A 26,696-nucleotide genomic window follows, 5' to 3' on the forward strand; every position below is an offset into this window, starting at 1 on the left:
GTATTTGAAAATAAAATTAATCTTTAAAAGATATTGCATCTGGCTATGGTAAATTGCATTTGGCCATATTGCAATTGTCAGTGACATATGCTGCCCTACCGTGAGCTGTGTCTGGACATTTTCTCTTGCTTGGCCAGCGGCTTCTGCCACTGCTAGCATTAGCAAACTCTGAGAATGTCAGAGGTTATGTTGCTGTAAAGTGGTATGAGGTGTGGTTGTGGTCCAATAGTCAATACTGGTCTCATTATCGATGTGTCCCTGACCTTAACATTAATTTAATAAAAAAAAAAAATGACCTACAAATTAGTCGATTTTGTAAATGTGTATTCATTTTAGATACTGTTAACAGTTTAAGGTGAGCCTCTGCTGTAGCACTGCATTAGCTTGGCTTTACACCCTACAGCCTGCAAGACAGGACAGAGAGGGACGACCCAGGTGTCCTGTATGGGAGGAAGCGTACTGTTGAAGACAGAATAAAGCTCAAGACGACACAATAGGCCCTTTCATGCTTCGTGTCACATGTATCCGACACATAAGGGCTCCAACAACTGTGCAACTTTTTTTTTCCCTGCTATTGTATTTTTTCTGTGCAAAGGAGGAAACCCACTGGAGCCTCACTGTCCCTCCCTGGGGCCGTGGTGCCTTCACTGACCCATGTGCTGCAGAGCAGAGGTCAGTGCCAGTACAGGTTAGGATGTCAGGTCCCCTCTTTTAGTCTGTGCTCAACTCATGTAGAAACCAGTAAAGACTGAAAGTAAAAGGTGAACTAGACCACGTAAACAAGCAGGGATTTACAGCGTGGGAAAATATGATATAGTTATGTAAGGCAATTAAAGTTTACGGGTGAGTGGAGACGCTGAACCACACTTACACACTATCGCAAATGTGCATGGACAGGTATCTGGAGTGACATCTGGAAGAACCTGAGGTGCATTTAACGCGAACTGGCGCAGTTTTACATCGCTGCTGCTGCTGCTGGGTGCAACAGGTGGCTGGAAAACACTCCACCAGCCAGACATTTAACTAGCTTCAACTTGGGATATAACTTCCTCAAAGCGTCCAGTCACATGATATAAATCAAGTCAACAACAAGTTTAACTGTTCTCCTTGACGTTAAATCGCCCCCCACACCCCCACCCCCTTGTTGGGATTAACGGCTGTTTGCGCTCTCACAACAACTGCACATCAATGAAAACTGTTAGCAACTCACCGGAGTCCGCTTGTCTCGTGCTCAACTATCTCAGGCAAGTCCGGCTAAACGTCGAGGAAGTATAACAACAGCGTCCTCGCCACAGTTCGCAAACTTATTTCGTCCTGTGCTGCTTTCTGAGAGACAGTTTCAGAAACACGTCCGACCGACCCTCCTCCAGGCCGCTCCGCCTCCTGAAACAAGCGCACCAACCCTCCCACCGACCCTCAGCAGGCCGCTGGTCCGGAAAACCGAACGCTCCATCAGCTCGGCTGGAATTTAAAGTTCGGCTCGGCACAGCTGGCTAACGAAACTAACGTAAACACAAAGTTACACTGAGGTGGATCCAGACTGCAACTGTGTTAATAAATATTTCCACATTTTATTCTGATTTAAATGCTGATTTAACTGCACCCAAGGAGCAAACAGTATGAGAAGTCGATGTCCTTGAGTTTGCAAGGAGTCACTAAATGTATCAACTTTTTATAATAATAGTAATGCATTTTCTGTTATCACTTGAAAACGACACAATCAGAGCAATATTTTCCAATATCTCAGCATGTTAAAATCAGTGTTAACTCCAAAACTACTCATAATTCATGAACAAATGTAGTACTGCAGTGTTCTTATTATCATTAAATGTCTGTATAAATCCGACCGAGATTAATTATGCGGTCTCTGCATATATGCAGTGTGCAGCTGCACGTCTTTACACACCGAGAGCGTCATCTAGTGGATCATAATGTGACCTGAATGCAGTTAGTTAATGAGACCCTGCAGGCTAACTCCCACTACCAGACAGAGCCCTGAACGCATCACAGTGGTAAAACACGTGTAGCTTGTTGTACTGGGATGTTGAGAGTCCGGTGTCACAACATTAGAGAATACCATCAGACAGTTTTGCAGCTCAGGGGTGATCAATTATTATTCTGGGGAGTTTTAATTCTTTGGTTCGTGAGGAGAAAAAAAAACCTGATAGTTATCCAGAACTCACAAATGTCTCGTAGTAGGCCTACTAATATGTTTTGAATTTAGCTTTTACAGCATCTCAGTTGAACATAATGAAGCAGCTGTCTAATGATCGTGGAAAATGCCTGGATAAAACTTTCCTGCAACAATCTGACTTGTAAAAGTTGTGTTGCACACCAGAGCAACAGACAGACCAGTGCTATGTGCTGCAGTTGTGAAATATTGTTGTAATATTTGTAATACAAACATCTGTAGCGTCACTGAGACAATTCAGCGCTTTGTTAGATTTAATTGATTTGTTGCTTGAACAGTGTTACACTGAACTCTACAATATTTTACAGTGTTTATGATAACTTCAATATATACTGAGAATAAAATATAAGATAATTATGAAATCACAACTCATCACATTACTTGACACATTGTACAATAGTTTCACAATACAACTCATCAAATTTATGTTTATCATTGCCACACGAATGAACCCTAATAAATAATATTCAGATACATTACATTATCATTAGATAACCGAACTTCAACTTCACAAAAAAAAATTTAACACATTGATTTAACGGTTGGCAGAAGTTTTCAGCTTTTCAACATCATCATCATCAACATCATCATCATCATCATCATCATCATCATCATCATATGATCATCATCATCGCCACTGCAGCATTAACTGCATTCAGCTGGAGGCCCAGCTGCTGCTATGCCTCTGTAGCGGCCCAGTGTTTATATTTGTGTCAGCGGGAGCGTGCAGCACGGCAGCCTTTAATCTGAGCTCTGTGCCACTGAGTTGGGTTACAGCAGCACACAATGAGCGCTCTGTTCTCCACGGAGGTGCCACAGCTGGGTCCTCTGGGCATGCTCAGTGCACCGCGCAGTCTTATCCTGATTAGAGGAATGACCGCAGGCTGGTATCAAAGACATCACCGCAGCACATATTTATCTTTTTCATCAGTGGGATTTAGGAGACAAACTGGAGTATTTCAAGTTAACCAACAGACAAATTCTGGGAAGTATTCTATGACTCCCTTGAAGTCTCTGCAGACTCCTCTGCTGTACTGCAAGTGACAATATGGTTTCCAAAAATGATGGAGCAACTTTCATACATGAGGTTTCATCCTGGCTGGACTGGTGTGCAGCCAAAAATGTGAGCGTTTCCAAGGAAAGTAGTGGTGGACCTCCTCCATGACAGCTGTAATGGCCTCTTCTACTTCTGCTCATAAATGGTCAGAAAATGCAACAGGTGGAGAGCTTCAGCTGCAGCAGCATCAAAGATGCGAATGAAACTGGAAACATACGCAGGGTGATAGAATATTTGATCATGATGAGGTTTAGAATGTCATCACCTTCACTATAAATTTGTGCTTTTGGCTTCAGAGGTGATGAGCTCAGCTGTGCAAACAGAGAACACATGATTCATCAACACTCATAAATACATATATACATATGGATGTGTGTGTGTGTGTGTGTGTGTGTGTGTGTGTTTGTACAATAGTGCAAAAAGAGGAAAAAATAAGTTTTATTCTCAATATTAAACATTCAAATTTGAGGTGGGTGAACTGTTCAGCGTGTAAATAAGTGGAACTATTAACAATAAAAATGCACTTATTGACAGCAAATACAGAATGACTATTCTGCTGTTGTGTGATGGTGAAGTTATCTCCATGGTAACATTTGTTTTTTTGTTTTTATTTCTAACCCTATGTGATGTTCTGAGGTTTTGCTGTTAGGTGAGCTTACCAAAGCAAACACCTCTCAAGTACAGTACACTGAAATGACAATGATATACTGAATTTTGATGATTTGAAGTGAGAAAGTAAAAGAGAAGGGAGAAGTCACTGGAAGCCTGAGCAGCAGAGCGGTTAGATGCTGTCGGTTTTCTGTCAGCTGGCTCAGCAGCATGACATGAAGTCAGCCTCCACACACGGTGGTCCCACTCCTGCAGAAAATATGTACCCCAACAAGCCAACACACTCATGTGTGTTCTCTCTCTCCCAACAAAAGATCGAAATCTGACAGCCGTGATTTACGTCGCATCACCACAGACAGTCGCCGTCAGCAGGTTTGCTCAGTGTCACCTCTGTCAGAAGACTGATGTGGGATCAGGCTTTCATTTTCTCACGCTCAAATCTGAACGGTGATAATGCCGAGCAGATGTATGGCTGCTGAGATTTACAGTGCAATAAGCATCCAGGTTTACAACAGCGTTTTAACGACACTCTTGAGATTCATTAACGTCTTCCCCAGTTTAGAGAAAGCTGCTTTCAACACAAACACTTAATAAAGAACAGTTAATATTTCGACTTTCACAATTTCACATTTGCCTTTTCAGTTCACCTGCTTGTTTTTTTTTTGGTTTGTTCTGTTGTTTTGTTTTGTTTTGTTTGGGGGGGGGGCTATTGTTGCTGTACTTACGGAACATAATGAATACCAATCAAGACCAAAACATTTCACATAAAAAGGTGGAAAAAAAAACTCTCTGGAAAGGAATATATTCAAATTAATTTAAAAAATACAGACTCTCCTAAATATAACATTTCCCTCATAATTTCCCCTTCGGTGAAACTGCTTTCAGCCTGTAGGTTTCCCGTGAATGTGCAAAATCAAAATGTGAAAAGAACAACAACTGTAGGAACACGTATGTACATTACACTGCTATCACTTTATTAAAAATAGAAACATGTATTAATAGTACTTTCCATACAGACTACAACAGTCCACTGGTATCATTTTCAGAAATAAGATACACACTATAAAACACTCATTTGGCCTAAATCCACTGTAGGAGCAAAAAGAAAAAAGAACATAAAAAGGAAGAAGAAAGAAAGTTTGAATTAAAACTCTGCGAGCTACTTAACCCTTCCTGTGCCTCCTACATAAAATAAAACTGCATGGAGAGGGAAGAATGTAAATATGGAGGAGTAACAGAAATAAAAAGTGTTTTCTGAGTGAGAGAAATAAACGCACATACAATTGAGTTTAAAAAAAGATGGCACATTTATTGCAACATAAATGTTATATACATTGTGTTTTTCTGTTGGAAATAGACAGAAAATTCAAATCCTCCTCGCCGCATTTTTTTTTTTTTATGCGCATCGACAATATCTTTCATTTGACACAAATCTTTTATCAATCAACAGCAGACTGGAGAATAAGGTGGAGGTCACACTTTGATGAATCTTGAGCTCGTGTGAAGTCTTTTGAAGAACTAGAGTACGAGCGACAGTTCAGCTATGTTCTTGAGATGCCATTCGAAATTTCTGGTAATTACGACAGGTTATGGTAAGTAACCGTACATTTTACTATCTAATATAGTAAAATAAAGTATGAAACTTTTTACTCAAAACTTTTGCTTTCAAAAATCTAGAAAGAGTAATATTTAGAATTCAAGAAATATTCTTACAGTATTATTGTATAAAAGACTAACTACAGTGAAAAATAAGCCAAATGTTTTGTTTTTTTTTCCTTTTTGATTTTCTTTTTTTCATATATTATACAAGGGAAAGCATCTGGGAATACAGCAAAGACTAAGTTGGCAAACTGAGGAGCAAAGAAATATAAGATGAACAGGAAAATTAACAAAAATGACGGAAAGAGAGCAGGAAGTGACGTATTAAACCCTCAATCATGTCTACCAACATGAATACAAGCTCATGAATACTGAAATGAAAAACAAGGCCACATTCAGATCGAGAATACACAAAAATTTAAGTATTTATTACAATAACAATGTTGTTCCATCATAAATTCTTAATGTAAACTCTTGCTGTAGCATCTTTTCATCTAATTTAAGTCCTTTTTTTGTACAGAATGCTCATCCTGAATGTGGCAGCCTTGTTTGTGGTTTAGACTATGACAGATGACAATACACAAAGAAATAAATGGAATATAAAGCGAGTCTTAAGACCAAAGACTTCATAAAGGAGAAACGTAAAGCATGCACAATTAGAGGGGAAACAAAAATAAAGCCATGACCAAAGTCAAAGAAAATCCTGTTGACTTCTTTTTGTTCGTTATTGTGCTACAATTTTTGATATTCAGCAAAAATCAAACAAAAACAAACAAACAAACAAAAAAAACATGAAATGGCTATTCTGGCTTATTGTGTTGAGTATATCAAAACATAATTGAAAATAACTTATAAGATTCTTCTGCTAATTGAAAAAAAAAAATGCCGCAAGCCTAAAAAAAAAAAGAAAAAGAAAAAAAGAATTAACCTGTTATCACATCAATAAACAGAGTGAAATCTTACTTGGAACATTTTGAAATTCGGTCTTGAGATATTACCAGATGGAAATTGTTCTATGTTCATCAGGCCAGGAGAACATGTGGTCATCGTTTGCTCTTTTTAAAACTACTACTTCCTTCAGAAATCTCTAATCCACTGATGTCAGGGAAAATGACAAAAAACAAGCCACTTGTCAGGAGAGAGTAACTGTCGGGCTGAACATGGACAAGAACTGCAAAAATATGTCACTGCTTACATGGAACACTATATGGCAAAGAAACCTAAAGGCAACAAAGTTTCCTTTAGTTAAGACACTAAAATATGCAGGGAATGCTAATAGTTTGCTCTCTGGATTCTCACTGATGAAAAACTAAATTAGAGCTTTCAGTAAAACTAGAGTTTGCCATTTATCGGTCACCTTATTTTGCTCCAGGTCACACAGACTTGATCTAAACTAAACACAAACAAACATGGTCGTTTTGGTTACACATGTGGCTGATGGCAGAATGAATAAAACACAAATATAAATAATATATCCTCTTTTTATTTCTTTTTTTTTTTTAAACGGGGTCGTCAGTTCTCGCGGTTTATGCTTATTTTCAGTTGGGTATAAATATCACTCGAAACTGGCCAATAAATTAATTGCTTTCTCAGTGCCCAAATATTCCCCTCACAGTCTCGCCAGGGTGGAGTGCTCTGTTTTAACGATGACACTGGCAAACTATAGATTGACTGAAAAGCCGCGTGCTTCTCTTTGAATCGTTTAAATTTCCCTTTAGTCATACACCTTTAGCTCATTAACATAATAAATAGAAAAAAAAGCAAACAAACAAAAAAACAATTGCTGTTACAATGCATTCGTCAATTCAGTTTAGGCACAAGGCAATTTCCACATGAAGTCGAAGGAGATTGCGAGTCTCTGATTGTTCAGAAGCGACACTTCTTGCAGACAGTGATATGTGCTGAAGGGTTTGGTTTTTTTTTGTTTGTGGGGAGAATTTTGCAGATGGAAACTGGTCACAGAGAGCTGGACGCGGAGCTCCTCTTCAATCTTAGGACTGGATTGTGTTAGTCTCGTGGTTTTGCTTCAAGTGGTCTGTCTCCTCCGATTGGTGTCACAATCCATGAGACCTGCCCATCACCGGGAAGCAAGGTCACAGACTCAAACGGGACAGAAATGATCTGGATCGCTTCGATCTGGGGAGAGGAGGAGACATATGAACTGATCAGAGATGGACACTGATGACCATGCAACATATAACATGAGCAACTGAGGAATTTGTAATAGTTATTGTCTCTGCTGGTGAGCTGAACTGAATCAATTCATCAATTATAGATTGATTGTTCAAAAGAAAATGATTTTATTTTACTTGAATTAATAATTGAGTTAATTAGCCATTTTGCAAGCAAAAGTGCCAAACATTACCTAGTTCTAGCTTCTCCAATGTGAAGGTCTGCTATTTTTGGTTGTTGTTTTGTATCACTTTAAACAAAACCTGTTTGGTATTGGACTGTTGGTTGGAAAAAAAAAACAGGTAATATAAAGATGACACCAATGAGTTTAGGAAATCAAACAGTTTTTAAACCATGTAAGTAGTGAACTGAGAAAGTATTCATTTTAATTGCTGATGATAGGCTGAAGGCCCAGATGTGTGTACCTGTCTGCTACTCAGAGGTGGCCCATTGGGTTGGATGTGTCAGTCAAGCCTGGATGGACGCCTGCGTGGCCTTGCTGGGTGTCACTGGAGCCCCCAGACACCTTTTCCTCCTCCCTTCTCTTAAGGCAGGCCGCTTTAGGGTTTAGATTCCGCTCTGTAGGACCAGAGAACCAGTCAGTCTTTGTTTATTTTCCTTTTATACTACAAGATAATATGAAGGCGCAGCATTTATGTGAATGAATTAGGAATTAATTCACATTATCATAACAGCAGGACTATCATCAGTCAGTGTATTAGGTCAATTTATATAAACAGCCTCCCAGCACTCGCTCTACTTGTTAGAAGATTGTGATTGAGACCACTCAGCTCCATTAATATCAGCCAGAACACAGTCCTCCGAGCTATAATTCCTCCTCATCAATACCATCTGTATTTGTTGTTCAACAAAAAAACTAACTGCATGAAAATATACCTTATAGAGTGATGAAATATTAACTTGAAACATCAGTTCACCATGAAAGCGTAAAGGCAAAGCTTTGAGGCATCAACGCTAACCTCTAACTTGTTGCTCCAAGCTGAGGATGACTGCCACGGCCTGATGAAGGATGAGCAGTTTAGTCTGGGGCTTCTCGCTTTTCAGGTGCAGCTGGCACATGCGACCCAGCTCCTTGAAGGCCTCGTTGATGTCTCGCACCCTCAAGCGTTCACGGGCATTGTTAGCCATCCTCCTCTCACGCTCACGTTCTGCCTTCTGCTCTGGATTCAGCTCTTCATCTTCAGTGAGGCTGAGGGAGACGAGAGAAATCCCAGAACAGTCAGAAGAAAGTGAAACAAGTTTGTGGTGGAAATAATTTCAGTGCATTCATTATATCTGATCCGATTCCTTGGTTGGGCACCACTGACATTTGAACCGATACACTGGTACTTTGTACCAGCCCTAAACGGTACTTTACTTTCTGTATTATGAGTGAAATGTGATTTCAGTTGTGAAATATAAATCCAGACATCTCAATTTCCAGGTGTGCTGCTAATGGTAGCAAATCAAATAAGATACACTCTTCAAGTTTTAGAAAGATTAGGCAGGTAATTCCTCAAGATAGATATCTTGCCATGGGCAACTTGCATTTTGCAATACAAATATTGTGGACTGAATGTCTGAGTCCAGTCTGAACCTCACTTGAGACCTCTTTTGGCTCTCTGTTGCCTTGACTGGGTGTGGGACACATTGCAAAGGGAGGTCACATGGTCTTGCTCTCTATTTCCCCAACTTTATACTTTACTTTCTCAAACTGCTATGCTGAGTTGCATACTCATGCACCAATTCTATAGAAAAACAAGTATTCTCGTGACTTGACTGATGCTAAACATTTCAAGAAACAATCGATAAGGCAAATGTAATCTCTCTGAGACAACAAAGGTTTTTGCTTTCTTTATTTCAGAAAGCTGATATTTCCCAGCTACCATCATCTGCCTCTCACAAAAATATTCACAGAGAGAAAAGCAATGTTATTTATTGCGTTATAATATTTTTTCTCTTCAGGTGCACCTAAAGTGATTTTGAGTGATGTACTCCACGTATTTCAGTGGCTTTTGGGTACAGACAGGCGTGGTAAGGGTCAAAGCTGCTTGCAGTTGAGAATAAGGTTGAGATTCAGGCGTAATTTACATTCATGTCATCAATGCGACCGCTTATCCACGTTCTCTTCAGGAGCATATCCAAGGAAACCGCTTAAGGCCAAAACGCCATAGCAATTATCAAGTTCAGGAAACAGGATGTTGTGTAAGGATAGGCTCCAGCCCACCGCGACCCTGAAGTGATAAGCCGTATAGAAAATGGATGGATGGATGTTGGGTAAGACTTTCTGCCTTCAGATTGTGTGATCACATGTTCTTACCTTGTGCGTGTGCCTGGCCGATGTGTCTTCATATCTCTTTTGTCGCTCTCATCATCAGACCTGTCATCAGTGGAGAGGGACTCATTTAATTCGTCTTTCTCTTGCTTCTCCACCTTCAACTCCAGGGTAGTGGGCCCCTGGCCAGCCAGGCCTGAAGGAAGAGCAGGGATATGTAGACATTGAGGTAGGACACCATCTCGAAACTGATAAACGTGAACATGTGCTGCAATTAAAAAGAAGTGCAGGGAGCATCAGACCTCTGAACGTTTCCACTTGGTGGTTGAGTTCTGTGCTGGATGTAGAACCGGCACTCGGCAGGCCTCCATGACTGTTCAGACTTGCAGTATCATCAGCGTGGCCACTACCCTGCTGCAACACAGACAGGAAGGACATTGTCAAGACAGGAAGCCCGTATTCTCTGGAGATGAAACATGAAACAATACTTGAGAGCAGGACGACACACACAGCAATGGCAGCCACATTTAACATACTTCACAATGATCTGTTGAGAGGATTCCAAAAGTGTTTTTACATGTTGAATAGTAAATGTGAGGTCAACTTGATTTAAGTGATATTAGACGTTGTAGAATGCATAACTACAAATCAAAAGAAAATTAAAGACACCTGTTTTTAATAAAGGACCTGTTTCACACATTTTGCTTTGCTACATTTACTAGCTCTCTTAAACCACAAATGAGAACTCAACTATCCTTTTATCTTCAGCTTCAAAAGATGTCAAACTAAACCCACTCTACAGTCCGGACATTTCCTTGTTATTTTGTCCACTTCCATCAGTGAAAAGTGCTCTGCTTCCAAGTCCCTCCTTTCTGAGGTTTACCACATGTTCTCCGACTATTTCATTTCTCCGTTGAGAACTAAGGAGAGGCGGGGAAATCATCACTGAGGGTGGAGGGTATCTCCCCTTTTTCTTATGGTATGTAATCCCCAGTCACTGTTGGCCTCTGTTAACCCTACTCCCCGAGACCCTCCCCTTCCACAGTGCTAAGCTAATCTTTGCTGTGCTCTCAACAGGTGTCCAAACAAGTCTTTGTCCAGAGGAGGAGGAGGGAAGCCTGGGCACTGGCAAGAAAAGAAGGCTGCCATTTTCATGGCTGGGCCTGATTACCATACAGCTGAGGACTTCTATTTGGGTGGAGGCCGAGGGTGCAGACACACGTTTCTAACGATTCAGATTTCCTGGGTTGTTAAAAAGAATTGATGAAAAGGGGGAGATGGGGGCAGAGGGTGGGGTGTCAGCCGGAGTAAAAGCCTGTGGCTGTGCCGTGCTGAGGCTGGTGAGCCTTGTCTGAGGGGACCTCTTCCCACACAGGAAGTGCTGTGTTAGTGCAGACACAGTATGTTCTATCTCACAGTCGCAGTCGGTCAACATCACTGCCACAATCCAGTGCTCTGTAACAAATACATCAAGCTGAGCTCTTCTGACAACCACCACAGAAATTCCTTTTTATGGGACAAAACAACCACCTCTCAAAGACGCAACATCATCTCAGCTTCAGTATAAAAACATCACATGACAGACAACACAATGCCTTAAAACAAAAAAAAAAGTACATACAAAAGAAATTTGAGACCTTGGGTCAGAAGAGGATACGCAAACAAAATGATAATCTCCAGACAAAACGTTTTCTCAAGAAACAATTTCCCACATGAAAACAAGCAAAATACGAGTCATCCACCCTTTTCCCTGAAATTCAGACCTCAAAAGGAAATATTCTTATGTATCGTGTGGTCAAATGTGTGTATGCATAAGTGTGTTTTATCTCAGCAGACTGATTGGGTAAAACAAGTAGTGCTTCAGATCTTTCTAATCTTTGAAGTACTGTGTAACAAAAGGCTGATTCTGGGATGGGATGATATTAATTAATGAAAGATATTACTGAATGTGTTTAGTTTCCATTATCACTTGCTTTCTGTAGCTTTTCCAAAACATTCCAAGACAAGGATCAAAACTTCTGCATTGTTTTTCTCTTTAAAAAAAACAAAAAAAAATGGGTGTGACCCACATTATTTCCAAACACCTACGGATTACAGTTGCATGAGCTGCACCATTTCAATTTTTACTGCAGATGTGTTCGATGTCTCTGCTCTATAAAATGAAATGCCTCAGATGGAGGATGGGTGAACACAACATGATTTATACTGAGGCCTTCATTCTCTCAAGAGACTGAGACATTAAAATGAGCACAACACACAAACACGTACCTACACGGAAACACAACTTCACTCCATTATGCCTGCTTTTCTCATTTCTCTTTCACCCTTGTGTAAACAGCCACTCTCAAGAACAGGGTGAGCCTTTGGCCAGCGATTACATTTATGGAAAATATGTAGGGATAAATGAACTGTTCTGTGAGGAACAAGTCTAGTTTTTACAAATGGCAATGGACCCATTTTAAACAGCTGGCCGAGGCAGGGAATCAGAAATGACCTATAGGAATACACCAAATGAATATATTTTCTCCCTCTTCCACTATTTGCAAAATCCAAAATCTGCAGAAACCCTTAAGGTCACATTTTCATACCATTGCTGCTGTCCGGCTTGGTACCAGTGCAGAAGCAGGGAAATTTGCTCCATTGGCTGCTATTGGCCCATTTTGTGCCTGTCCCAGCAGACTGTATATGTCGCTGGGTAGACTGGCAGTGGAGCCCACAGCGTGGTTCCGCAGAACAAGGATTGCATCATCCAGTCTGTCCAGACGATCCTCCATTCGAGACTGAGAGGAGAGCAGAGGAGAGCAGAGAAAGCAGAGGAGAGAAGAGGAAGGACAGAGCAGCTTAATATAAGCATATTAGGCCAACAATTGAAAACACTGATTGGATGGAGTGGACTTGAAAAGAAAAAAAAACACATCTGAAACATAAGATAAAGAAAATTCAAATGCAAGACCATTTGAGCCATTTCAACTTGAGCTGTAAAAGTCCAATAATACAATTAAATCCGAACACAAGACTGCCACACGTAGTGGTTCGACAATTAATTTTAGAATTTTCCATCTGCACCCAAGTTGATCACTGCAAGCTGGAATGGCTAATCAAACATAATATGGCAACTAAAGCAATAAATAGAAAACTGAATCTCACTGTGAGGAATGTAGATTGCAAGTCAAGTTTGTGAAAGTGAACAAAATGAAGGAAGCAATGATGTATGGAACATGTGATGGAAGATAAGAGCTCTATCTGAGGGGCAGCAGTACCTCGCAGACATCCTTTAAGAAAGACATGGCATCCTGAAGATGCTCATGTAACTGCTGATGAACTCTGTTTTTCTGGTAAGTCAAATAAGAATAAATCAGGATTATGAAAACAGATCAGAATCTGCAAAAACCCGGAAAACACTGAGAATAGAGATTGTTTTCAAAAAGACACACACACACTCACACACACACACGCGCGCGCAAAGTGCAGGATTTGGAAGGAAGCACACAGCTGCTGACCACTCACTTTCTAAGGATGAAAGGGTTTTATTGTTTGCCATTTTAATACCTCCTACTACAGTATTGGTCATTTTCTCCACTTTGGGTGTGTAGGAGATGTTACACAAAGTTCACATCCTCAAGAATACTTGCTGTATCTACTGCAACACCTCAAAGTTTTCCCTGTTGGCTCACAAGTTATTTCTAATTAATCTGTTGAAATAAATGTAACCACTCATAAAATCTGCTCTCTCCAAAAAGCAACCTTAAGTTAGAGAACTGCTATGCATGTTAAAACTTCGTATTATACAAATGTATCATGAAATATGTAGCAACTTTCTGGACATTTAAAGAAAATGAATACATATAACTCTGTGTCTTGTATAAAGTGTCTGTTAGTGTCCCGGCCCACTGGCAATCCAACTGTAATGTAATCTGGCACTGGCATGTTTAGACAGTTATACATCCCTGTTTCTAGGAGTCCTGGGGAAATTCTCTTTCTCAAATTCTCAGGAAATTCTCAGTTACCTGGCAACTGTGATCAATTCATGCTTTTATTTCAGAACATTATTGGACAAATCAAGAGAACATCTCATCATCTGAGCATTCCTGGTGTACGACATGTGCTAGAGGAAATTAAATCTGTGGCCTCGGCCGCACGGCAGCAAAGGAATCCTGGAGATGCGGCTCAGCATACAGCTGCCAGCAGCCCCTTTAACTAAACCCATCCCCCAACTGTCAACCCCGTCCTGACTGGCAGGGTAGAGCACAGATGGCAGGCCCCAAGGGACAGGTATTGTTCAGTTTGGTTATCCCTCAGCCCCCTCCTTCCTCAGAAAAACATTTGTCAGACAGGAATCTCCCTGTAATGCTAGCTCGGCTCTTCATGGATAACTTATCTAAAGTGAACATCCATCATATCCTCCGCTCACAGGGACAGACAGGGAGCTTACCAGCGAGTGAAGGGAGTTCTCATAGTTCGGAGAGGAGGGGGTCTGTCCACCAGTGCGAGGCCACTGGTTGGTACCTGATGACAGAGACAGAGATGTAGTGTAAGTTAATGTTAGCAAATTTCAGTAATGCAGCTGCTTCAGTCTCACCCAACATGGCTGATAGCTGTGTCTTGCTTCACTGGGTACACCAACGGCTAACTGACACACACCATAACATGCTGACATCCTGATTTCCTGGTGTCTTGTTGATCTACATGAGATATTTTTATCGTTAGCGAGCTCAAATGAATCACTTCCTGATGGTTGGGCTGCATTCTGACACATGAGCTACATGTCTGACGCCCACTTACATCTACACATTAATAAGCTTGTTTCGGAGAAAATATGAGCACTGACAGATCTGATTTTAAACACTTCATTTTTCTTCCCACTTCATTTTTCCTGGAAAGTTTGATTCTCCATAAACACATTTGGGTGATTAAAAAATGCAGTGTGGTTGAACTGAGCTTTGGCACATTACCTTCATTAATGATTTTGGTTAATACGTGACAGCCATTAGGGTTCAATAAAGTTCACACCCTTCTACAGAATTAGCTTGTGTTGTCATTACTAGAGCCATAATAGCCTGAATCAAACTGCAATGTTCATCAATAGAGATGTTGATACCCAATATGCTGATATTTTATAGTTGATTATGGCCAAAAATTGATATTTACTGATGTTAAAGTTAATAAAAGCAACTTTATATGAACGTCACATTTTGTATATACTGAAAAACACGTGTCGACATTCTCGAAAAAGAATATTTTTCTTCATTTCAAAAACATTTAGTAAAGTCAATAAATTATACTTAAAGAAGAAGAGACTTGAGCTAAACTGGACAGTTATTAATACCGCCCACCAGACTGAAACCGATGTATTAAAAAAAATAAATCTGCAAACAGACATGACGTGTCAGTATCACAATTCTTCTCTTCTCATCAGTAGAGGTTTTATTGCAACAGTGTTGCATTATAGTGCATCTACAGTATGATTTACCTCATAAATTGGCGAGAGAGTAAATTTCTGATGAAGTCAAATATACTAAGAGATTTTGTGCTCTTCTCGCTGTAAATGAAAAATCAAGAACCTAAATCAAGTCATCTAAATATTGAGAAACTTAAGATGCTCGGAAAAAGAGATTATGATTTACCCCTATCAGGGAAATATTCACGGAGGATTTTATACATTTTGACTGAGCTAAAAGGTTAATCCTCGGGCCAGTACAGGAAAGCCAATAAAGCTGATTTGATCTGGTGTAAATTAGTGCAAAAGTAAAGGAATCCACATCTGCTCATCACATTTAGAGATCTAGTAAAACGTTTCGTTCCTCCTTCCAAAGAACAATCATCCAAGGAACCTGCCCACCATGTGCAACAGGAGGCAATACACTACACAATCAAATAACCTTAATGGACTTTGACAATAATGAAGCTTTCCAGGTTATTTGCAGCATAGGGTGTCTGCAGGCCTTTCCAGTTCAGGGCTCTAAGCACACTTCTGGTGTCTATTATGGTGGAAGGGTGCCAAACTGAGCCATCCATTTCCATCCCACTAATGGAATCTGCTGCAGCACAATTCACAGATGGAGACTTTGCTTTGGTTATATATCACTTAAGATGATTCAATATACTCATTTTAGTTGCTGTGTTCCATCCCTAATAGTAGCAAGGCACTGAAAAATTCAAACCAGGGTGAGCGGAATAACTTACATCAGATGAGCCTGGGGAATGCTGACTGAGGTCAAATTTGATTAATTTTTAAGAGCAATTTAGAAGCTACAAAGAGTAGAATAAAATTCTAAGCAACATCTGTAAGCAAATCGATGCCATATTTTAAATCAGCGTTTTTACAAACAAGGTTTATGTGGTCAGACCAAACACATACTTATCACCGTGTAACACCGTGGTTTCAAAAAGCACACTGACAGAATGGGGAGAACAACTGAACGGATGCTTTTTTTTTTTAGAAACAAAAAATTCAAGTTGGCTGGGACTTGAAAAAGCAAAAGATAATGAATCACTTGTTAAAAGTGATTTTGGAGAAATGAATAGAAAGAGCTTGAGTTCAGCCTCAGCTTTCTCCCAGCTGAGTGAGCCACATGACTGACTGGTGGCTCTGAAAAATTAGCTCAGGGCTCTGGTCCCTCTGAGCTCTGCAGAGGGCTAATTGAACAAACCAGTCTTGAGTAATGTTGTGCATCTTGGTGTAATCCTAATGATGAATGGATTCCCTAGTTAACACCAGCAAACTTTGTGCCAGTTTTTTCAGGACTCTCCTTTTCTCATTCAAATCCCAGGAGAGTAATTTGTTTGGATAACTAATGAAATACCATCCTTTTCCTACGATCCCAATAGTCCATGTTCTGTCATAATATTGATCTTTTTTAAACCAATGACATTTATGTAATTAAATTTTTAACATTATTATATCTTATCTCCAAAGTTACAGTATTAAAGGAGTGTCAAATTATAATAGAATGAAAATGTGATTAAATAAATAAAATAGCAATGTTCAATTTCTGTGCATATCACATTACATCTAGTCTGTCATCATGCTGTCCTGGTATGGCATGGTCTACTGTCTACTGTCTACTGTACACAGGTCGGGGTGGGGGGTGGGGTTGTGGGTGTGGGCGTGTGTGTGTGGGCGTGTCGTGTGTGTTTGTGTGGGGGGGTCCCCTGTCATCAGCTGAATCACAGTCATCCTATTCAACCCACTGGCATATAAACGAAGCCTTTTGCAGCCGTGTATGTGTGTGTGTATGTGTGTGTGTGTGTGTGTGTGTGAGTGTGAGCATTGGGGGAACAGCTGTCCACGGGGCAGGGCAACAGCTGAGGATGAGGGGACATAGGTAGAGGCAGCTGTCACCACTCCATTACCACACATGACACAACTGTCTGCTAAAACAACAGACTGTGCTTTCCCTTACGTCTCCATTTTTTTCTCTTTCTATGATTTTCTTGTGTCTGTCAGTCTCTATAATTGCCTTATACATTTCACATTTTAATGTATTTAAAAACAGGATACTACAGTGTGGAACTTCCTTAGGTAAAATGAGAGGATATAAAGGGCCGTTTTGAAGAATTTCTTTTTGCACAATATCAAATTCCAGAACAAGGCTTTACTTTAGGTTTAAAACTGTCAAACATAAAAACACAAACAGCAAAGAGTTGCAGTATTGTGTAACATTAAATCGTCTCCCTCAAATTATGTCTGATTGTATTACAAACCAGGGCAAGTGCCATAAGCCACTTTTATAAGCCATAAAAAACTTGGATAACAGTTCAGCTAAAAACAAAATATGAAAAGCTTTTCATCGATGCAATTCAAAACCACTTCAAACAAATGTTTTAAACCCTTAAGCAGCCCAAAATCCATAGCCTCAGGCCTTTTCATTTACATTGTTGTTCCGGGACTTGTCATTAAAATTTCAATCACTTCAAAATATCACATCTAAGCAAAAGCTAGATGTTACAGCAACAGTACTTGACAGCGAGCTCAGGATTTATGAACAAGAACAAAGACCCCCGCAAAAAGCTTAGAGCCAAAACGGGTGATGTCACCAGGAGTCTATCTACAGCAGCTCTCTTGGCTAGGAAAATAAAGCCCATGTGAAAGACACTAGGCAGAGCCAGTCAGGTACGGTTTTAGCTTCGGCTGTAACATTCTAAACTTCCTGTCAGTCTCTTCACTCTTAGCACCACTTGCTTCACAGTGTGTCCAAAACACATCTTCTCTTTGCACGACAGTGATTGTTGTAGATGTTTCCCTGAAAAATAAATTTAATGACATAAAAATGACAATGTTTCCATAACCTTGCAGCCTTGACCCAGACTAAGCTTCCTGCTAGAGTGGATTAATGTACAAATGGCATAAACTGCACTGGAGAATGAGTAGTGACTGCTTAGAGCAACTCCAGAGATAAAAGAGGTTGATACATTTTAAGTTTTAGGACAGACTTCCTCTCTTCACTCTGCTTAGGTTTTAATTAATCCTATTAATGCAATAATAATGAAAAAAATAATGATTAAAGCTAGAGGAATACTGCTATGTAGGACAGAAAATATCATTGCAGATACACGACAGTATGCAGGATTTGCACCGATAAGAAAACTTGTTAACACAGAACAATAATGCTAGAACATGCATGGGGTAAATTACGGCAAACGGTTTTGTTCAAGACTTACAGTTTTGGTGCACCTTCAAAACTAAACACCCCAGTTGTCGTATTTATAAAACTTACAATTTCAGTCTGCACATACAAGCTCTTATGATGATAATGACTACTGCGCAATAATATACCATGAATCATCAATGTCAGCAGATACTGGTCATTTTAAACGGCCCATTGAGCATCTCCCCAGTTTTGCTCTCTTCATTCTTCTTTTTTTTCCCCAAAAAATCCAATATTGTGTATCCCTAACAATAAGAATTATTTAAGAAACAGGTATAAGTGCTAAACCGGGATAGGACTGTTTATTATCTGGATACCGTGTCCAGAAACTGATTGCATTTCAATACCAGGTGTAATCTGGTGCTCATGGCTTATAAAAAAATAAATAAATAAAAAACCCTTAAAGAGTAATTTTAGAGAAGTTAGATTGTGAGATTAGTGAACTACCTGGCCTTCCAGATGGGGTGCCGGCAGCAGTCACCACGGTACCTGCTGAGGCAGCTCCTGCTGTGGCTGTAAGAGGTGAAGGGGAACCCACGGGTGTGGAAGGATTGGAAGGAAAACTACTGCTCGTGTGGTCGGGTGAGTAAATCTGTAGGGGCAGAAAGAAAGAAGTGGATGGAGAGTGAGAGAGAAAGAATATGGCAGTAATGCACCATCAGCAGCTTCAAATAAAAGCACATATCTCATGTTGCTCTTTCTCCATACGTTTTACAGCTGTTACCATCTTCAAGGAAAAAAAATGCCATAAATTTGAAGGTTTTTATGACCAAATATGTCGTAAAAATTCTCAGTGCATACATATGAGCTGTTAACGGTCAGCTGTGCTCAGAGCACGGCCTCCGTTAAATAAACCATAACCAATATTCACTTTGATGTCTCGCGCTGTTGAGCTGTTCTGTATACACTTGAAAACACTCGCCACCAAATACATCGAAATGACAGATCAAACTATTTTCAATTCTGAGGACGTATCAGAGCATTTCAATGGTTACTTAAACAACAGAATTCTCTCAACTTGATTTAAATGTAAATTTTTACAGCGCCATTTTAATTGAATTGGCATTACACATTTGATACAAACTGGTGAGAAAGTAGATTGTTGGGGGAAGAAGACCTTTTTTGGTATTTCTACACTTCAGTCTTTATCTAAAAATAGTAACTTAAAAAGACAACAAATAGGCTGCATTAATGTGGTTCACCTGTAAATTGTTAGTATGTGGCAGTACAAAAAAATATTGACAATTCTCAAATTCACATTAATTTTGAATGTGGTTAACTTCAACAATACGATTCTACTACTACTAATAATAATAATAACAATAATAATAATAATGAATCTCATCAAATAAACTGAACACCAAAATGGAAACAGTAATGTTAAATAAGCATGCAAATAAGCAAACAAAAAGGTTTCTCCTGTGTGTTAGTTTAAATAAATAAAACACATATTGTGACAGAAAATCTAGGATTTTTTGGCAGCTTGGTTTAGTTCTGGCTGTAATTATTATAATCCCACTGTGGCTTCGACAACTGCAGCCTTCTAACCTGGAAGTCCTGTTAAGTCAGTGACAGTAAATCTCAAGGGCTGATCAGAATCTTATATTACATTCTGAGTGTAATTAGGCTGTTGTCTATTTTTGAGTGTTTGAAAAAATTTGAAATCTGTACACACATTTCTAGAACTCAAACAAATACCTTGGTTTTGTGTGTGATCGGATGTCTTCAATTTGATTTCGTCCAAGGTTATTAGTGTACTACAAGACAATTTTTATTGTGTTGGAGCATCTCATTTGGGTTACACAGAGGTCACAGAGTTTTAAGATAACATGTCAATCACACAGGGAACAAGTAGATTGCATCTTCAACTCCCACAGGGATTTCATTTGTTTAAACAAATGCTGGATTAAAGCACAACCATGTCCCTGATTTCCCCCCCCCCTCTCTCTAATAAGAGGATATTGTGCCATAATGGAACATGTCTCAGAGAACTCAGGGTATTAGGGGTGGATCCAGACTAATTAGCAGAGGAAAAAAAAAACAGCAGATCCACAGAGATTTCTCCTCCAAGTAACGTTCAAATTGAGCTTGCAGGAAACCGTTTGACTTCTGTGAGGATGATAGAATGCACTCATTATTAATAATCTCCTTATTCAATCTTGATCTCTGGGCTTTAGTTTTTCAATCAACATGGAGTATCAGGCAAGAGGTTTCATTGAAGTGTGTCACTGAGTGTGGAGGAGGGTAGATGGGTAGTTCTCAGAGGGCAGAAATGGAATGGTTATTTATGCTTTGCTCCTCTCTGAGAGCTCAGTGTTACTCTGCTCAGCACTCTCGGACACGCAATTCAGTCAAAAACTAAGGAGGATTAATAATGTGCTCATCACTGTGTCAGAGACCAACGAGACTTAAAACAAATCCCTGAATATGTCTTGGTTTCTCAAAAGCAAGCTGCCTAAAGCTGTGACTTCTGACCCAACAATATATGACTTTCTATTCTTTTCACTGACTGGCGGCCCACGCTTTATTCAAAGTGAAACATAGCTCATTTTACTGGAATAAATGAAGCTCCGCCTCATCATCAGTTACACTCCCGCAGGCGGCATGGGGCCAATAAGCACAGCCAATTTAAAAGGGCGAAGAACAAAAGCTGTACAGAGGGCGGCCCGTGGAGTTGAGCCACAGCAGTTATAAACTCCCCTGTGCCCCCACTCCATCCTCCCACCCCCACCCCATCCAACTGTGTCCATTTCACTCCAGCTTTGTCATGCTAATAGAATTGAGTCTGCAAATATAAAGGACTTAATTTGTTATTACCATCCCTAAACTCTCATATTTTGGATTCTCAATAGTCAGTCACATGTTCCTCAATGTGCAGCTCGTGCATATATGTGTGAAATAGAGAATGTTTGGTACATTTGTACAAATGTTACATGCATTATGTATGTACAAAATTTAACACCCAAGTTAAAGACATTTGGTAAAATTAGAGGGTTTAAAGTTATGGAATCAAAGGCATAATTAAAGTAAAAGTCAAAATGTGACATATGAAGAAGCAGAAATACAAATAACGTTCCTGAGAGAGGAGCCAATTAAACAACATGGGGGAAATACAGAAGAAAGACTAAAAAAAAAAAAATCACATTTTGTTATTATAAATGCACATTTGACAGGTTCTTTGCCTTAGATTTTAACCATTAATTATGTTTAACTAAAACATAAACTCCCTCCACTTGTCTCGTTCCCCCTCACCAAATCTACCGGTCTCAATTTTATTTTAGTACGAACAATGAATAGCAAAAGTTAAAAAGTTAAGTCCTAAACCTGCTACTGTTTCTCTAAAATGTCTATTTTAATTCAATGCATTTTTCAAGCTGCTTGCTTTTGATATACTATCTAGCTTCAAGCTTTTTTGAGCGAAATAATTCTTCTGTTCAGGTTGGAAAATGTGCTCCTTCAATGGAAGGTACCATCCCGAACACGAGGATCTCTCCATTAGTTGATGTGTGCACAACCACAGGAAAGAGTTCTTATTAATATTAGTGATCAAAAGCTTGTGTTCTACACTAGATGTCACAGATATCCTGTGATGGTTTACTAAAGTGAAGTGTAATCCGTTGGCTTTAGCAGTATTTTTAATGTACTATTCCCTTTCTTGAATACTTCTCCGTCTAAGCCCACAATTATCCAGGCTTAGGCACAAAAACAACTATTAAAATGTCCTCTGGGCGTTTTTAATCAGCATTCAGTATTGCACTTAATTCCCTGCATGATTACAGAGGTCACCTTATTTAGAGACAGAGATAGACCAGATTTTAATTTATGGAGAATTATTTATGCACATAGAAGTTAAGACTTGGACATCCTAGACATCCTAGGAGGAGTTCCGATTTGAATATAAATGCAAAGATTCCTGTTAAAATGTTTTATTTTCCTGAATAAATTTGCATCATAGACATGATCAAAGATCTACTCTAATCTTGCAAGATTCAATTTCATCAGAAATGGTGGTAAGAGGAACTAAGCTTCTAGTAAATTGCGCTGTTGTAACTCACCGAGGCTAAAGCCTTGCCAAGTGCATCTCCAGTCTGTGAGCTTCCAGTGGCGTTCCCCCGATTTGCAGCAGCTTTGAAATCAGAGGGAAGCTTTGAAATAGCAAACTCAGAAAAAAATGAAGTGTAATTGTGTCACACAAATCAGCCTTGCAACAACCTGACTCATGAAATTTACAGAATAGTTGTTCAGCAATCATTAGATCGGGGCCAGTGAGAAAGTGCATCTAGACGTACCCATGACCCCCTCAGCTGTGTTGACGGAAGGGGTGTGTGCTGCAGTGACGAATGGTGAAGTGCTGGTGTTGCTTCGGTGGAAACTGGACATGGGAGGAAGACTGGCATTGATGTCTGGAGAAACGGAGTGTGCAGGGTAATTCTGGAAAAGAAAAATAATACCCCTTTTATAAATAAAAATGTGCACGTGTGTGAGAACGAAGAAGAGTTCTTGTCAGCCATAAGCTAAAGTTCCGTGGAGGAGGGGTAGAGAGGGCAGGTAGCCTGTGCAGACTCCCTGCCATGCCTGACCGGCTGGAGCAGGCAAGCAGATGAGAACACATCAAATATGGACACAAAGACGGTCAGCAGTGTCTTCACTGATAATATCCAGACAACAACTTAGGACACACACTCACGCACACACTCTCACACACACTGTGGGAGCTGGGCAGCAGGAATGCAGAGGAGGAAAATTACTTAATCTTCGAAGCAATGTTCATTGGATCACTTGGGTGTGTCATTTTATATCTTTGGGGGTCAGCAGTTGACTGACTTACCAAACGGTCATGCGAGTGCAGGCTGCTGTAGTTTCCTGACTGTGGCATGTGAGATGAAGATCCTGTGAGCATTCCACCATAGGTGGGCTGACTGATCCCATTGGATGAGGTCCATGGGTCAGATGAACTGTGGGTACCATCTAATGATAAAAAATAAGAATTATTTACACAACTGAGGACCACAGCATGTAGTTAAGAGTCAGACAGCGGCTAACCTTCCACCCTGTAAACACAGGGTCATTCAAGGGGCTGAAACCTGAACCTAAACACAGCTGAGAAAACAAAAACTAAAACAAACAGAGAAATGCTCTTTTATGTTTAAATCTGAGTGTTCAGAGATGAGCTGAATATCAGCTTAGCAATGTACAGTAGGAGCGAAAGACGACTGGATGACTGTCTTAACCTTTAGTATTTTGTTGTTATAATTTGCATGGATGACCACATGACAATTAATTACAAAACTGCATTCTTAAAATAACTAAACAAACAAATTCAATTCACAACCTCATTTAACTGCAGCAGCACATAATTCATCTTGAGGTAAATACAAAAGTGCAGAGAAGATAGGAAAACGTGCCTCTGAACTTACCAAAAAAAGTGCTTGCAAACATACTGCTGGAGGGCTTTGGAGAAGAGTAAGAAGGTGAATCTCTGTTGAAGTCCTCTGAATTTGGAGATGGTGCGTACACCTGCCAAAAGAATATGAACGTTGTTAGCCCGTCAATCTATATATTTCCTGCCTTTAATCCCTCAAAGAAGACGGAGTAACTTAACCCTAAGGTCCCTCTCCCAGGCAATACTGTACGCTCCAGCTCTCCTGAAGGACTCCAATGTCCTCCCCAACTGCCCCAAGAATACATCTCATGCTGACACCACACCAATCTGCCTGTCCAGCTCATGCTCCATCATGCCTCACCGACCCTAAGGTACTCAAGCTCTTAAACACGGAGCAGGAACTCATTCTGTACCTATAGGGGGCGACACACCGTTTTCATCCCGTTGTTATTTGAGGCCAACAAAATGACGTCATCAGCCTAAAGCAGAGAAGTGATCCTGAGGTCCCGAAACTCAACACTTCCCTCCCCTCTGCTGCACCTTGATATCCTTTCCATGAATATCACAAACAGAAATGGTGACAAGGGGCAACCGTGACGGAGCCCAACAAACATTAAAAACCTATTTAACTGTTGCTATATAGAGACCGGATGACTCATAACACCGGAACCCCCCTGAGGACATTCAAACACCTTCTCCAGGTCCACAAAACACAAGTGGACTGTATTAGCAGAAGTCTTGAGAGGGTCTAGAGCTGCTCCACTGATCCACTGTTGAGCAGCACTGCTCTCCTCCTGATGCACCACAGCTTTATAGGCTCTATCCAACTATTTCTTTTTTGAAAGCACTGAACACAGACACATGCTTCTGACACAAGCTAGTGTCACAAATGATGACTGAAATCTAACATGTGTCAGGTCAGGTATCTCAGTTCCAGTGGTGTAAACACACTCTACAGGAAGGCAAAGGACAATCACAATTACGCATATCTGGGTAAATAGAGATGCTTGCATATTCACATGCTGTAGATATGGCCCTAAAACCACAAACACGTGTGCACACTTTAATGACTAGCAAGCAATCAAGCTCATGGAGGCAGGAGTGGATTAACAGCAGTATTTGCATTTCAGATCAACAAAACCTCTAATGGAAGTATAATGATACCCGCATACATGCATAGTCTAAATGCCTGGCAAATTACCACATTCCCAGAGAGGCAGAAATCAAATAAGTGGTACAAAAACAGCCTACTTGGCTTTCTTTAGATTTGTACCTGTAAGCTGGCGGTAGAGTAAAAGGAGAAGCACAATGGGCATGCTGTTATACAGCTGCGTGTATGCCAAGCTGGTGGGAGGATCAAAGAGACTGGAGGCCAAACACCAGTGATGTGGTCTCTGACTTCATCCACTCCAGATGGAGGGAGCGAGGGTGAGTAAAAAGGACAGAACACATTGGAAGGGAAGAAAGGAGAAAAGGTTTGGACTAATTCTCCCTCCCACAGAGAGGACTGGATGACCCCCATCGTGTAAAACTAATCAGAGCCAGACCTGCCAGCTACATTCCACCTGCCCAGTTCCAGCAAAATGTCCCACTCTCACTTGTAAGCTAAATTCCACCTTTGACAGCCTCACATCACACCAGGAGCCAGATGTATGGAGACTGAGGAGTGCAGCAAAAACTTGGCTAGTCCACAGACATCACATGCTGGGCATTTTACATTTGACAATGAAGGTACCAAACCTACACCTGATTATGCAATCAGCACATACACGTCATCAGCCCGAAGCAAGATTTGAGACAAGCAATTTTTTTTGTGTGTGTGCTATACTTGTTGCGGAAAGTATCACATTTTCTTTGTACTTTCAGCAGTTACAATGACTGTTAGAGGAACAGAAACAGAAGGGTGTTTTTTTGGTGAAGTCCTACAGATGTCTAAAAACTCCGGAGGATCGAGCATGCTCGGTTGTGATTCAGATGAGCAAATGTATGCGGTATGATAATCGTTATGTTGACACAACAGTAAGACAGTATATTGTTGCCAAGCTACCCACAACTGAAAAGAATCATTCTTTCACATTCACAACATTAAAAGAAATAATAGTTAACTGGAAACGTATGGTACATGTCTCAAGCAGCCGAAAGTATACTTCAATTACTCTCTAAAAAAAACAACAACAACAAAAAACAGAACAAACAAGAAACAGAACAAAAAAATCAAAACAACTATGGTTTTGATGCAGCTATAACAAACAATCTCGGTAGGGTAGCAGACATCTTCAACTAGTTGAAAAGGATAATGTGAAAAGACATTGGAGGTCTGGAAGTTTCTCTTATTTGCATCTCTAATGTGGAATCTGGATTACACCTGTAAAACAGACAACTGCTGTTCCTTGGAGTTTATACAACAGAAAACGGACTCTCCTCCATGTTTTTGCATAAGTCTCCCTTGTTCCTTCCATGAATGCATATCCATGAGTGAGAAACGCAAAATTTGCCCTTCTGTATTCCTATAGCAGGCTGAATATGGTTTTAGTCTTGTGTGGTCTGCAAAGAAATTACACCCCTCACATGTTGGCATTTAGACAGCTCACCCCTAAAAGATCTGCACCTAATGCCTGCAGATGTGATGATGGCTACATGGTTGTTTACTTGCTTGAGCTGTTTTTTTTTTTCATAGTAGATGACACAGCGCCAGTGGAAAAAAAAAATACAGCAAACCAAATCATATAAATTCAATTCAATCACGAACTTGCACCCCCGGC

The 26,696-nt window shown here is 40.2% G+C and overlaps 2 protein-coding genes across 7 annotated transcripts in view; both read right to left on the reverse strand.

Annotated features, from left to right (window-relative positions):
• Positions 1-1,452, reverse strand: part of cgnl1 (cingulin-like 1) — a 28,688-nt gene extending 27,236 nt beyond the window's left edge. The window contains exon 1 of the mRNA XM_086184010.1: positions 1,211-1,452. The gene's annotated coding sequence lies outside the window, so the exon portion shown is untranslated. The remainder of the gene's footprint in view (positions 1-1,210) is intronic.
• A 3,364-nt stretch (positions 1,453-4,816) lies between these two features.
• tcf12 (transcription factor 12) overlaps positions 4,817-26,696 on the reverse strand; it is a 70,676-nt gene continuing 48,796 nt past the window's right edge. For 2 of the 6 annotated variants that reach the window (XM_086184022.1, XM_086184064.1), the window contains 13 exons: positions 23,969-24,068; positions 23,380-23,519; positions 22,841-22,982; positions 22,607-22,677; positions 18,999-19,143; positions 14,336-14,409; positions 13,164-13,235; positions 12,492-12,683; positions 10,206-10,317; positions 9,949-10,099; positions 8,609-8,838; positions 8,054-8,207; positions 4,817-7,592 (listed from right to left, as the gene is read on the reverse strand). In XM_086184022.1, the coding sequence (XP_086040148.1) occupies positions 8,065-8,207; positions 8,609-8,838; positions 9,949-10,099; positions 10,206-10,317; positions 12,492-12,683; positions 13,164-13,235; positions 14,336-14,409; positions 18,999-19,143; positions 22,607-22,677; positions 22,841-22,982; positions 23,380-23,519; positions 23,969-24,068 (1,572 nt within the window). In that variant the 3' untranslated portion in view covers positions 4,817-7,592; positions 8,054-8,064. Of the gene's footprint in view, positions 7,593-7,821; positions 7,907-8,053; positions 8,208-8,608; positions 8,839-9,948; positions 10,100-10,205; positions 10,318-12,491; positions 12,684-13,163; positions 13,236-14,335; positions 14,410-18,998; positions 19,144-22,606; positions 22,678-22,840; positions 22,983-23,379; positions 23,520-23,968; positions 24,069-26,696 lie in introns of all 6 variants that reach the window. The other 4 variants (XR_015109944.1, XM_086184035.1, XM_086184054.1 and 1 more) reach the window with 4 other exon arrangements.

The sequence above is a fragment of the Aulostomus chinensis genome, chromosome 2 (genome assembly GCF_037954235.1).
Source record: "Aulostomus chinensis isolate RoL2024-O1b breed Wild chromosome 2, RoL_Achi_v1.0, whole genome shotgun sequence".
In the NCBI taxonomy this organism is placed as follows: domain Eukaryota; kingdom Metazoa; phylum Chordata; class Actinopteri; order Syngnathiformes; family Aulostomidae; genus Aulostomus; species Aulostomus chinensis.